This window comes from Myotis lucifugus, unplaced genomic scaffold (genome assembly GCF_000147115.1).
Source record: "Myotis lucifugus unplaced genomic scaffold, Myoluc2.0 scaffold_299, whole genome shotgun sequence".
Classification (NCBI taxonomy): domain Eukaryota; kingdom Metazoa; phylum Chordata; class Mammalia; order Chiroptera; family Vespertilionidae; genus Myotis; species Myotis lucifugus.
The window spans coordinates 1,101,418-1,116,033 of record NW_005871347.1 but is presented as its reverse complement, the minus strand read 5'-3'; the positions used below and the strand labels follow the sequence as shown (position 1 = coordinate 1,116,033).

At 39.1% G+C, this 14,616-nt stretch overlaps 1 protein-coding gene and 1 non-coding gene across 25 annotated transcripts in view; one reads left to right on the top strand and one right to left on the bottom strand.

Moving 5' to 3' along the window:
• Nucleotides 1-14,616, top strand: part of CCSER2 (coiled-coil serine rich protein 2) — a 190,774-nt gene that overhangs the window by 79,260 nt on the left and 96,898 nt on the right. For all 24 annotated transcript variants that reach the window (XR_002831999.1, XR_002831998.1, XR_002831996.1 and 21 more), the window contains one exon: nucleotides 9,405-9,495. Coding sequence is in view for 18 of the 24 variants with exons in the window: in XM_023763732.1 (XP_023619500.1) it covers nucleotides 9,405-9,495 (91 nt within the window). In the remaining 6 variants the exon portion in view is untranslated. The remainder of the gene's footprint in view (nucleotides 1-9,404; nucleotides 9,496-14,616) is intronic.
• Nucleotides 9,615-9,747, bottom strand: LOC111828208. The gene has a single exon (XR_002832001.1). It is a non-coding gene; the product is annotated as a U11 spliceosomal RNA (small nuclear RNA).

Sequence of the window (14,616 nt, the reverse complement as noted above, 5' to 3'; positions counted from 1 at the left end):
CTCGGTGGGACGCTGCTCCCTGATGAGGAGACAGAGCCCACAAGCCGTGTCTTTATTTTATAGCAGATGCCACGAGGCAAAGTAGGGGCGTGATCACGTTGTTTACAGCATTCTCGTGAGTTTCAACCTCACTCAACTACATGCACCCTAACTCTATCACAAGGCACGTGGTGGCTACATGTTTGGACCATAGGTTCAAGCTTGGAACCACAGCCGTTGGCTATAATTGTTCTGGGAGGGCCCTGCCCTCCAGCTGGGACTTGCACGTGGCAATGAGTAGACCCTGTCCTTTCATTAGTCCAAGGCTTGAACCTGGCCAAAACACCGTAACCGTGCCCCACAACCCCCTACTGGGGATGTGCCCACAACCAAGGTACATGCCCTTGACCAGAACCGAACCTGGGACCCTTCAGTCCGCAGGCCGACACTGTATCCACTGAGCCAAACCGGTTAGGGCTGAAGCATTATTTAATTTTTTTTTCTTAGTACTTTTTTTTTCTTTATTGATTAAGGTATTACATATGTGTCCTTATCCCCCCATTGACTCCCCACCCACCCACTCATGCCCTCACCCCCCTGTTGTCTGTGTCCATTGGTTATGCTTATATGCTTGCATAGAAGTCCTTTGGTTGATCTCTCCCCCTTAGCCCCACCCTCCCCTACCTTCCCTCTGAGGTTTGACGGTCTGATTGATGCTTCTCTATCTCTGGATCTGTTTTTGTTCATTAGTTTATGTTCATTATATTCCACAAATGAGTGAGATCATATGATATTTATCTTTCTCTGACTGGCTTATTTCGATTAGAGCTCTCCAGTTCCATCCATGCTGTTGCAAATGGTAAGAATTCCTTCTTTTTTTATCACAGCATAGTATTATTCCATTGTGTAGATGTACCACAGTTTTTTAATCCATTCATCTGCTGATGGGCGCTTAGGCTGTTTCCAAATCTTAGCTGTGAATTTTCCCATGCCCTGTGTGGTTCAGGGTTCAGGATCTGGAGGAGGGGCCACACACAAATGAAAGAGATGAGACAATAAATAATAATTTGGAAATATTGGGGGCCAGGAGGGCAAGCCCAATGCAAGAGAAAGGACTTCCACTGGTGCCCAGGCCTTGCCAACCTTTTATTCAATGTTGGATACATATCTAGCTCTTAGGCAGGAATTGCAGTAAAGATTTACTCTGAGACTATTTGGTCAGGAAATAGCTTGAGCCCCCATTTTCTGGACTAGACAGTCAGTGCATAACTCTGGGCCTTGCCATGGGTTCACAGTTCACCAGTGTTCCGGGATCCTTGTTTGCATTTCTCTGCTGGTAAAGACAATGGGTTCCTGCATCTCCCCCGTTTCTTTTCCTTAGTAATTCTTGAAAAGTGAATGCCACCTGAAGGCTCGAGTCCTTTTAAGACTCTTCATTCCGCATCTGCAGACTAGAAATAAACATATGAGAACAAAAATGAGATAAGCAATAGTGGTTATGCTGAGAGGCAAATGTCATGTCCTTTTTAAATTGCTGCCAGGTATCCAAGGAATCAGTCTATAGTAAGTTTTTTTCTGGGCCAACAGTTCTTTGAGTCCCAATTTCAATGACATTGTCCAACAGTTCCTTATGTGTACATGCCAGCAATGATATGCTAGTTCTGGATGGTGGGCAAATGGTGGCAATGCAGGTCCGACCTTCTCTGGTTTGATCCTGGGCAACCTGCAGCGATCCACAGCTGCTGACTGTCAGTATGGCAAGGCGTCTTCACCATCTCCATTTCTGTACTGTTTCTCCTCTTGTCTTCGTGGCTGGAGCAATCTGGTCATTTCCTCTCTGGGATCTGTTGTTGCAGGAATCCACACGGGCTTGGAGGAGTTTTCTGAAAATATACAAACATATTCTCGACGAAAGGTTAATAAAGGAATCTTTTCTATCAACTAGACTTGGGACCCTTTCTTTTCATTGTGCCCATACCATTTTCCTTTGGTTTATTTTGACACCATGTGTGTTTTCATGGGTTTCTTGTCTTCAGCATTGCAAGTGAAAAATAGTTTTTAAAGTAAAAAATTTTCTTGATGTAATTTACTCACAGGGGATTATTCCACTATCCCCCCCCTTTTTTTATTTAAATAATATTAGGCTTTTGGAAATTTTGCAATGCAGTCTTGATAACTTTTTAATTTTAATTTTCTGTATAGAAATATGACTGCTTTGAATTCATTACATGTTAAGCAGTTTTTGAACTATGAGATAAACCATTAGTAAAAAATTAGTTAATGCTTCAGGAACAGTTTCCTGCCCAGTACAATAAAGTTTATGAATATTCATGTATTTTAATTAGCCAATTAAAATCAATCTGAAATAAGGTTTATTTTTTAATTTTACTTGTCCTAGGTTATAGACAGTAAATGACATTAATTAAATTTCTGCTATTCGTCTTTGAGTAACTTCACATAAGCTTTGTCAGGGAGGCAAAAACACAAATTATTTACTTCTCTTCTTGAGGCCTAACATGTTGACTTTTAATTACAGTTTTCCAGATGTTTGAAGGAAACCTCTTTTTATTTCCTTCCAGAGCAATTATTAGGACACATTTAGAGAGTGTCATTTAAAAAAAAACCACACTTTTATTTTTCTTTTTTATACCAAGCAACAAATGTAACAAACATAGTTGCTTTTTGATGCTGGCTGATAGTGCCTACTAGTAAGGATCAGATTTAGTATTTTAATAACAATCTTTAGTTTACCCTGTAAATATTGGCGGAAATGATTTCAAAATTTTTAAATTTCTCCTTTTTATTAATTTTAGAATTATATTTTTAAAGAGTATCCCCTTTGGCTTATTTGCATGTACAGAGGGATCATGGGTAGTCCCAGTAACTTTCAGAGGGATTTAATATAATTTATTTGTTTATAAAAATTTTGGCTTTTCATTTAGCTGAAATTATATGAAACCTTGGTTATAATTTAAAAAGCTAACTTATAAAGTAATTAAAATAGGTATCTTTATTTAAAAAGGCAAAGCAAGTAAATTTAGAAAACTTATACGTCTGATTCACAAGGCACAAACGCTGCCTCACCTCTAGCCTATTTAAAAATGCAGGCCCTTAGAGGCTTTTTGTCTTTTAAAATTTCGTCGCTGAAAAATTTGGCTTTATTTAAGAAATATATTGTTACTTTATTTTGCCCTCCTTAGAAGCCAAAACCTTCATAACATTTAAAGTATATGTATATAAGTAAAATATAGTTATTAATTTTTATTTGATTAAAGCTTTCCATGTGATTTCAAGTATATTAGATTGGCTAAATTTAAAATATTTCCTTTAAGAAGAGAGAACAAATTCTTTGAATTACTTCGGGCCCTTAGAGTTTTCCAAAAATCACCCCTCAGTTATAGCTTTGAAATTTAACTTGGAAAGACGATCAAATATATATTTAAAGATTATATACTTTTAATAATTATTAAAAGATATTATTTAAATTTAGACTTTTTTGTATTAAAAAATTCAGTTTGGTTCACAGAATTAATCCTCTTTTTTTAAAAATTAGACCAATTAGCAACATATTTTGAATTCCTAATTATTTCAGAGAAAACACACAAATTATTTTCTCAAAAATAAATTTCTATACTTTAGGCATTTTGTTATTACAACTATATAATTTCTTCCAACTTAATTTAAATTCTTAAACTTTTAGAGCTGGCAAGTCAAGCATTTCTTGATTAGTAAAACCTTTATGTTTTTAAGAATAAATTTCAAATAAATTATAAGACATATTTAATTAATAGATTCATTCTATCCTCTAGATTTTTTTTTATGAGGTAAACTCAGGTGAATATTTCAGTATTTTTGTCATTTTAAAATACCTAGATATTTAATAATTTTTATTATTTAATTTAGCAATGTTCTAAAGTCTTAAGTTATCAAAGGCTTTGGGGAACTATGTTTCTGGCGAGAAGGCCGGGGGAGGGGATTTAAAAGCACCACATTTTTCTTTCGAGATAAGGTTTCTGTTGCCACCACAGGCTTCTCCAGCTTCTACAGGGAGAAGAGCAACTGGCCCTTTATCATAAATATATTATTACTGAAAAGCTTTACCACAAATTCTTTATTTTAGTTATTTTTATTATTTATGTTCTAACAACTTTAAAATTTCAAAGCCAATTACCACCAAGGCATTTTCTTTTGGCAAATTTTGTAACAGAGGTAACATTGATTTTTAGTGGCTTCGATGCTAAAGTATATATTATTTTATTTTATTTTGTGGGAAAACAGGAATGCCCCCAATATTTGGGAGGCAACCTTGGAATACAGTACATTATTATTTTTAAATTACCTATTATTATGGAAGCATTAATCCTACTGTCCAAATATAGACTGTATATTTTCTTTGTGTCTTTTTTTTTTTTGCCACCTTTTTAAAGAAAAGTGTCTGGGTTATTCTGTAGCATCCGTGAAGAGATTGGGGCTCATGAAGTCACCTGAAGTCGGGCAGAGCGTCATTTGTTTAAATTTCAAATGACGGACTGGGTAATAAAAACATGGCAAAAATGAGACTTAATAACACTCTTGAGAGTGGGCGCCTATTTTACAGGATCGCCAGGAGACCTAGTAATTTTTTAATTATTTCCCTTTTTCTAGGGAATTTTCTATAACCTGTATTATTGGCCACGTGTACTGCTCATAATTTTTCTCTCCCCACTCCCGCATTCTTTTTGTTCTGGGGAAACTCAGCAATGGCCTGGTCATCTATCATTTCTTTCTTATTAAATTAAAGTCATGCTTAATAAACTAACAGTAAACAACGAAGAAAAATAATAATTAATAGATAAGTACCCAATAATTTCCTTTTTAATATCTAGGACATAAAAGAGGTTGAATATGCATTGATCGAATCGGCAGGCAGATTGCTCGCACCTTTCTCTGGAGCGCCACCTTGTGTCCCTCTTGGTTGCCTACATTCTTTTTTAAAATGTCCTGTTTTTCCACAAAGTCTAATTTGCTTATAAGTGTTCTGCACATAATTTAGCTGATTTTGCACGTCATTATACTGTCCCAGCCCTGCCAGCATTTCATTTTTGAGCAGTCAGCCTGCAGTTTATCCTCCTTAGTCTCTCTAAAAGGCTTTAGCAAATGCAATACCATGTTCCACAAGGAGAAGCAGTTCGGAGGCAAGTTTTTCCCCTGCTGCTGAGCTTTTTTTCAAGTTCTGACTAAGTTCTCCCAACATTCAAGACCTAATGTACCTTCTTCAGGAAACCAAGGGTTATGTTTATAATAACATGCAAAAACTGTAAGAGAATACCTTCTGAAACTTTAATTCCTTAAGCATGCAAATCAAAAGCCGACAACAAAGTTTCTCACTTTTTAACCGAATTCTGCCCCATTAGCCTGGCTAAAAAGACACGTTCTCACCCTACTTACAGATCGTGATTTCTGCAGCTGGCCGTGGGCTTTCCATGCGGTTAATATCCCACCTATCCGGTGTCCCCACCTATCCAGTGAATAAATCTTGGTTTTTTGCTCTAGGCGAAGTCTTCTCTTCCAGATTTCCCTTTGAGGTGCCAGATGTGAATTTTCCCATGGCCCTCATAGTTCAGGGTTCAGGAACTGGAGGAGAGGCCGCACGCAAATGAAAGAGACGAGACAAGAAATAATAATTTGGAAACATTGGGCCAGTGGGCAAGCCCAATGCAAGACAAAGGACTTCCACTGGTGCTCAGGCTTCGCCAGCCTTTTATTCAATGTTGGGTACACATCTAGCTCTTAGGCAGGTAATTGCGGTAACAGACAATCTTAAAGGTCAGTAAATATTAGAAGGGTTTACTCTGAGACTATTTGATCAGGAAATAACTTTTGCCCCCATTGTCTGGATTAGACAATCGGTGCATAACTCTGGCCCTTGCCATGGGTTCAAGATTCACCAGTGTTCTGGGATCTTTGTTTATACTTCTCTGATAGTGAAGACAATGGGTGGCTTCCTGCACTTATCTATGGTAAATTGTGCTGCTATGAACCTAGGGGTGCATATATCCTTTCTGATTGGTGTTTCCAGTTTCTTGGGATATAGTCCTAGAAGTGGGATCACTGGGTCAAATGGGAGTTCCATTTTTAGTTTTTGAGGAAACTCCATACTGTTCTCCACAGTGGCTGCACCAGTTTGCATTCCCACCAGCAGTGCTAGAGGGTTCCTTTTTCTCCGAATCCTCTCCAGCACTTGTCATTTGTTGATTTGTTGATGATAGCCATTCTGACAGGTGTGAGGTGGTACCCAATTATTGTTTTGATTTGCATCTCTCAGATGATTAGTGACTTTGAGCACGTTTTCATAGGTCTCTTGGCCTTCTGTATGTCTTCTTTTGAAAAGTATCTATTTAGGTCCATTGCCCATTTTTTTATTGGGTTGTTTGTCTTCCTTTTGTTAAGTTGTATTAGTTCCTGTAAATATTGGAGATTAAGCCCTTATCGGTGATAACGTTGGCAAATATGTTCTCCCATGCAATGGGCTTTCTTGTTGTTTTGTTGATGGTTTCTTTTGCTGTGCAGAAGCTTTTTATTTTGATGTAGTCCTATTTGTTTATTTTCTCTTTAGTTTCCAATGCCCTAGGAGCTGTATCGGTGAAGAAATTGCTTCGGCATATGTCTGAGATTTTGTTGCCTTTGGATTCTTCTAGAATTTTTATGGTTTCCCGTCTTATGTTTAAGTCCTTTATCCATTTTGACTTTATTTTTGTGAATGGTGTAAGTTGGTGGTCTAGTTTCATTTTTTTTTTGCAAGTATCTGTCCAATTTTCCCAACACCATTTATTGAAGGGACTGTCTTGACTCCATTTTATGCTCTTGCCTCCTTTGTTGAATATTAATTGAGCATAGTGGTTTGGGTCGATTTCTGGGTTCTCTATTCTATTCCATTGATCTATATGTCTGTTCTGTGCCAGTACCAGGCAGTTTTGAGAACAGTGGCTTTGTAATATAGCTTGATATCTGGTATTGAGATCCCACCTACTTTATTCTTCTTTCTCAGGATTGCTGTGACTATATGGGGTCTTTTTTATTCCAGATGAATTTTTGGAGAGTTTTCTAGGTCTGTGAAATATGCCGTTGGTATTTTGATGGGGAGTGCGTTGAATCTATAGATTGCTTTGGGTAGTATGGACATTTCAATGATGTTGATTCTACTAATCCATGATCACAGTATGCTCTTCCACCTGATAATGTCTTCCTCTATCTCCTTTTTCAGTGTCCTGTACTTTTCTGCGTATAGGTCTTTTACCTCCTTAGTTAAGTTTATTCCTAGGAATCTTCATTTTTCTGGTGCGATGGTAAATGGGATTGTGTTTTTAGTATCTCTTTCTGTAAGTTCACTATTGGTGTATAGAAATGCCATAGATTTCTTGGCGTTAATTTTGTATCCTGCTACATTGCCGAATTCATTTATTAAGTCTAATAATTTTTTGATGGAGTCTTTAGGGTTTTCTATGTGCAGTATCATGTCATCTCTGAATAAGGACAGTTTTGCTTCTTTTTTTCCAATTTGGATGTCTTTTACTTCTTCTTGTCTGATCGCAATGGTTAGTACTTCCAGTACTATGTCGAACAGGAGTGGTGAGAGTGGGCATCCCAGTCTTGTTCCTGTTGAAACATTATTTTTAAGAGCAAAAGATTAAAAGAACCCAGTCTGTTTTTGCCCCAATTGACATCTTTCCATGTCTATAAATATATTTTTATTATCTTTTAAAAATAATAACAATATTCTGTTGTATGACTATATCATACTTTCTGTTTAACTATTTTTCTATTGTTGGACTTTTAGGCTATTTCTGCTTTTTTGCCTTTCTGAATAATGCTGCAGTAACCATACTTATACATATGTTTTTTGCATGTGTTTATTTCTAAGGCATACATTCTTACGAAGGAAAAATTTACTTTTTTAAAAAAAACTGTTAGCTAAATTTTGACACATTGTCCTCCAGAAAATTTATATGAATCTAATTCTGTCTGATTGCAGATTAATACTAGATTCTTTTTCACCGTGTTAAGTCAACGGGTGTTAGCATTATTTCCTACATCATATTTATTCATTGTTTAATTTATATTTACTTTGTGGTCTGTCATATGGCCTTTGCCATTTTTTTTCATATTCATATTTTTTCTTGATTTTTAGGAAGACTATGTATTAAGGAAAGCAAATCTTTCACAATTGAAACAGGTTTTATGAAATACCTTCCTTGTGCCAGGGTTAAATAATTATCCAGAGCTTTACAGTTATTCAGGTTATTTTTAGTTCTCAGCATATATTGGAAGGACCCATTTCAACATAAAATTGAAAAGATTTGCATGGCATACCTGACACAGGGAATAATGCTAATTTATTCTTATTGTCCACAATAAAGTAGATATTTCCTGTCTAATAAGAGTCTTTCAAGGCCATAATCTCTAAGTCATTTAAAAATTTGTGGATTTGTGATCTTCTTACATGTATATGCTAAGGACAGGTCTTGCAGTGTTGAATCTGTTCTTGAATTGAAAGGATCCACTAGTGGGTTATAAGTCAAACTGAGTTTGTTACCTTAAACTTAGTTTTGTTTATTTAGTTATTTAGACTTTAGAACAAGGGTCTTTGAAAGCAAAACATTACTTTTTTAAGGATAGAGATTAGCTAGCGAGATTGCAAATCGAACACAGGAGGGGCTCCTAATAGCCATTTGACTACTCCAGTCCTATTATAGAAAAAGAATGAATTAAGGCCAAGCAAGGAGGTAGTATTGGTGCTAAAGGTAGTAGTAGGTAGCTTTGGCACAAGAAAGGAATGGAATAATCACAGGGTTAAAGGATTATTTTATTTTTACATAAGTTGTCCAATCCCTAGAGGTAATAAAACAAAACCTCCTACACCAGATATGAATAAGATTTGGTAGATTCTTTTTTTAAAAATTGAACTTACTGGAGTAACATTGGTTAATAAAATTATATAGGTTTAAGGTATACAATTCTATAGTACATAATCTGTATATTGTATTAGATAGATTTCTTATGTTCCTATCCTGTTTTGGCCAATTATTTAGGCTCTCTGTGCATTAAATTCATCATATATAATATGGGAATTGTACTAGTCACAAAATCATAGGGTTATGTTATAAATGAATGAATATTTGTAAAGTGCTTAGAACAATATCTTTCAGTGTGTTTTTCAAAGTAAAAATCTGATGGGGAGGAAGACTAGGAAAAGGATGTTACAAATAGCTTAATCAGGTAAACCAGTTGAGTCTATTTTTATTATTTAAAAAATTTTATTTCTAAAAACTGTTCTTCACACACAAACATTGAGTAAATTCATATTATCATATATTCATGTTTTCAGAACTAATGATTACTTACATCCTGGAACTAGGTCATAGCATTTCTACTGCTTTTGTTCACAGGATATTCTGAATAATCTTGAATCATGTGATCTGGAGGATGATGACCTTATGCTTGATGTGGATCTGCCTGAGGATGCATCTGTTGAAAATGGTAAGTGGGGACAGTATTGAACCTTCAGAGGCATATAGTTATTTGACTATAAGCCAATTTGATATTTGTTATTTACAGACTTCCTAATCTCAATAGAGGAAGACTTTTTTTTTTCCCCCGTGGGTTCCAGGACCAATGATTGCCAGCTGCCCAAGTACCAAAAAATTATGCTTCCGAATCTCTTGGTGTTCACTCTGCACGTGGAGCAGTCAGGCTGCTCTGCGTGTGCCATGCACGACAGAAGCCCTTCTTTTGAGGAAGACTTTTTAGACGGAGAGTCTTAAGTGATGTTAAATAAGTTCATTGCAAATGTATTTAAATGTTTAAAACCTGATTTTATAGGTAGGTCTTGGTATAATTCTGTATGATGCAATAATACTGTATACCTATTCCATAAAGTAAGTGGTAGGTAGGATTTGGCCTTTTTTTCCATATATACATACCCAATTTTTTCTCCTTTTTTCTCATTTTGATTCCAAGAAGAAGTACATTTAGAGAAACAGATAGCATTTGACTAGAGAAATATCAGTAAAAAATCATGGTTGATAAATATTTTAAAAAGATTAGTTCTGGGAAAATTATAACCTGAATAAATTATTCTATCATTTTAATTACCAAGTCCAGTCTGTCTTCCTCTGTAGACCCCAGTAACTGCTGGAGTAGGGCTTTAGATAATCCATATGCAAAAGGGGCCTGGGTGCTCTTGTCCCACTGACTTAGCGTTTGCAGGATTGCTATCTTAAGGACTGGTCAAGGACCAGAGACCAACCTAGGAAAGCCCCTGGGACAAGGGTGGAAATGGGGATCCTCTTGGGAAGAGAAACGGGCTCCAGAGATCTTTCAGTCAACATTTGCCGGTTTTCTCAGGCCTCCCAGGGATCAGGGATGAACTAGGGCGGTGAGGCTAGAATGCAGGGATGTTTGAGGAAGGGTAGATGTTTGTTTTCAGTGCATCACTGAGGTACTAGGAGGTGGTTGCTGCTCATATTTGTCATATTGATCAGGCTTTGTGTGTGTGTGCTGCCAGGATGCTCTGTGACAGTCAATCTCAAAATCTCAGTGGTTTTCAAAATAGACATTTGCTTTTCTCATTTGTGGATCTGTGGGTTAGCTTGGACAGTTTAGGCCAGTGATGGCGAACCTATGACACGCGTGTCAGAGGTGACACGCGAACTCATTTTTTTGGTTGATTTTTCTTTGTTAAATGGCACTTAAATATATAAACTAAATATCAAAAATATGTCTTTGTTTTACTATGGTTGCAAATATAAAAAAATTTCTATATGTGACACGGCACCAGAGTTAAGTTAGGGTTTTTCAAAATGCTGACATGCTGAGCTCAAAAGGTTCGCCATCACTGGTTTAGGCTGTGGATCTGAATTCATGTCTCTCTGCTTTCATTTTGAGACCAGTCTACTTGGAGCAGGTTTCTCTCATGGCAGATGACAAGACAACAGGGTGAGCAGAGACATGCCTAGATCATCCCTTAACATCTTCTCTGAGAACCAGCACACTGTTAATTCTGCACCAGTGGGACTGAGAGGTCCACACTATTGACTGAGAAGCCCTGCCACAGAGGACATTAAATGTATAATTCTATGATAGGAGGGAGTGATGAGCTGAGATCAGTATCTGCTCTACCTGTTGTACCTTCTTGTGGTTTTGCTGTCACTTGGGATACTCGAGCAACCAAAGCTGAGTTCCAGTCATCTGAGAAAGAAAAATCACAGCTAACACCCAGAAAGAAAAACAGAAAAGCAATAAAACTCCCAGAATTAGAGTGGCCCAGGACATAATAATGAGAGCACTTAGGGAGAATCAATTGCAGAACAAAGCTTTCTGGAGCTGTTAAAGAAGACTTCTCCACAGAACAGTTCAGTAGATAACAAAAAAAGAATAGCTATTGTTGAAATCTGAGTTAGTGACCTGGAAGATCAAGTAGACAAATACTGTAGAACACAGAGGAAAAACATACAGCATTGAAAATGATAGGGGGAAGAGACTTCCTGGTTCAGGATATTTATTTGAAGTTTCAAGGGCTGGTATTGAGGAACCAGGGATTTACCTCCTCGAAATAAGTCATGCCCTAAGCAATGCATTTTACTTTGACAGAATTATAACCACTTCTCTTTGGGAACCGTATGTCCTTTCTTAGCCAAAACAGGAAGTAAAGATGGAGTCAGTCTTAGAGCCTGCCTCATCTTTTGGGAACAAAAAGTTATCCACATAAAAGATAAAAATGTGATCACAGGGAACTTTATTGTTTTGAGGTCTTGTTTAGGGACTTGTGAAAAGTTCAAGGGAATTCCTGAACTTTTCAGGAATATGTTACAGATTTTCCTAGAAGGCAGACAAGTATTAGCTATTTTGAGCTAATGGATACTGAAGAAAGCAGAACATGGGTCTAAAATATATTGCCTTCAGAGGACCCAAAGATAAAGTAGCATTTACATTTGGTGCTACAAGGGAGTAGGTAATGACTGGTCTTTATAGTTCTGAAGTCCTGAATGACACTATACCCACCCACTGAGTGTTTTGATTAGGAGAATAGGAATGTTATGAAGACTGGTACAGTGTGTTTTTTTAAAATATATTTTTATTGATTTCAGAGAGGAAGGGAGAGGGAGAGAGAAAGAAAAACATCCATGATGAGAGAGAATCATGGATAGGCTTCTTCCTGCAAGTTCACCATGAGGGATCGAGCCCACAACCCTAGCATGTGCCCTTGACTGGAATTGAACCTGGGACTTTTCATTTCACAGGCTGACACTATCCACTGAGCAAAACTGGCTAGGGATGGTACAATGTTTAAGGAGTCTTCTAATATACTTCTGACTATTGTTTTTAGTACCTTTAGATTCTGGTTTTTGAAGCTATTAGGGAAATTTGGGTCTAGTTTTTGGATGGGTCACTCTGAACCTTGATGGGTTCCGCCCACTATATCTGCCAATGTAGGTAGAATTTCTGCCAACAAGATGACTGGCGCCTAGTTGAAATCTTCAATTTGAATTCAAGTTTGCCATGACTTCATTATGATAGGGTACTCTTCTGTGATTTCAGGGAAGAAGCTATAAGAATATTTATCTGGCAGTTGCATTTGTGTAGCAAATCATTACCTATTAAGCCAGCACAGAGGAGAAAAGAATGTTCCTTGGTCGAAAGTTTCTTAGACATTTATGGGGTAGGATTTGAGAACTGTTCGAGAGTTATTGGAGATACTCACATCTTAGTGGTTTGGTGACACAGAGGGAGGTTATGTTGAAGTAGTAGGTTGATAGCGTAGTATCTGTATCAATAAAATATTTGTAAGGTTGTCTTTTAATATTTAGAGAAATTTATCGTTGAGTTTAAGGGTAAAACCAAAATGGGGTGCTTGATTTCTTCTTCAGAACACTTTGATTCATCATCCACTTTACCTTTTCTATTTTATTTTTTAGTGCAATATAGGACACTTATTTTTCAAATGCTTTTCTATTTATTGTATCTATAAATGTATTCAGAGATTTCTTCTTCCAGTATTTAACTGAGTGTGGAAGCATCTAGTTGTTCCATGTGAAGGACATCATTTTATTCTGAGTCTTATTCTACTTTTTTCAAATGCTCTTTCTGTGCCTTGGAAATCTGGCAGTGAGGCTATTTACAGCATTTCTGCCTTAAAATCCTTCCTAGAAAGCGAGGGCCACTTCTCTTTCAGAATCTACTCCTTAATATGATCTAACTAGAGGCCGGGTGTACGAAATTTGTGCATGGTATCCCTCAACCTGGCCTGGACTCTCTCCAAATTTGGGGGCCCCTCAGGGGATTTCTTACTGCCGGTTTAGGCCGATCCCTGTGGGCCTAAGTGATCCACAGGGATCGGGCCTAAACCGGCAGTCAGACATCCCTCGCACAATCCGGGACTGCTGGCTCCTAACCGTTTGCCTGCCTGCCTGCCTAATTGCCCCTAACCACTTCTGCCTGCCAGCCGTATTGCCCCCTAATCGCTCCCCTGCTTGCCTGATTGATGCCTAACTGCTCCCCTGCTGGCCCAATTGCCCCCAACTTCCCTCCTCTGCTGGCCCGATTGCCCCCAACTGCTCTCCCCTGTCGACCCGGTTGCCCCCAACTACCCACCCCTTACTGGCCCAATCACCCAACTGCCCCCAACTGCCCTCCCCTGTAGGCCTGGTCGCCCCTAACTGCCCTCTCCTGCTGGCCTGGTCCCCTCTAACTGCCCTCCCCTGCAGGCATGGTCCCCCGCAACCGCCCTCGCCTGCAGGCCTGGTCGCCCCCAACTGCCCTCCCCTGCTGGCCCAGTTGCCCCCAACTGCCCTCCCCTGCTAGCCTGTTCACCCCCAACTGCCCTCCTCTGCCGGCCTGATTGCCCACAACTGCCCTCCCCTGCCGACCATCTTGTGGTGGCTATCTTGTAGGGGGTCCCTCAGCCAGGCCTGTGCCCTCTCGCAGTCTGGGACCCCTTGGGGGTGACCACTTAGGCCTGCTCCCTGGGGGATTGGGCCTAAGATGGCAATCAGACATCCCTCTGGCAGCCCGGCAGCCCTCGGGGGATGCCCACTTGTCAGCAGGGAGCAGACCTAAGCTGCAGTCGGACATCCTTAGCGCTGCTGTGGAGGCAGGAGAGGCTCCCACCACCACCGCTGTACTGGCAGCCATCAGCCTGGCTTGTGGCTGAGCAGAGCTCCCCGCTGTGAGAGTGACTCACCACCAGAGGGCAGCTCCTGCATTGAGCGTCTGCCCCCTTGTGGTCAGTGTGTGTCATAGTGACCAGTCATTCCCAGTCTTTCTGCTGTTAGGGTCAGTTTGCATATTACCCTTTTACTATATAGGATAGAGGCCTGGTGCATGGGTGGGGGCCGGCTGGTTTGCCCTGAAGGGTGATCTGGTTCAGGGTGGGGGTCCCCCACTGGGGTGCCTGGCCAGTCTGGGTGAGGGGCTGAGGGCCGTTTTCAGGCTGGTGGGCGACTGAAGCTCCCAGCCTCTTTTTTTTTATTCTGGGATTTATTTACCTTCTATAGCTGTCACTGGAGCTGAGAGCCAGCTCCATCTCTGAGTCCGTGACTAGCTGACACCACAGGTATCTGGATTTGTTTAACTTCTATAATTGAAACTCTCTTGCCATCA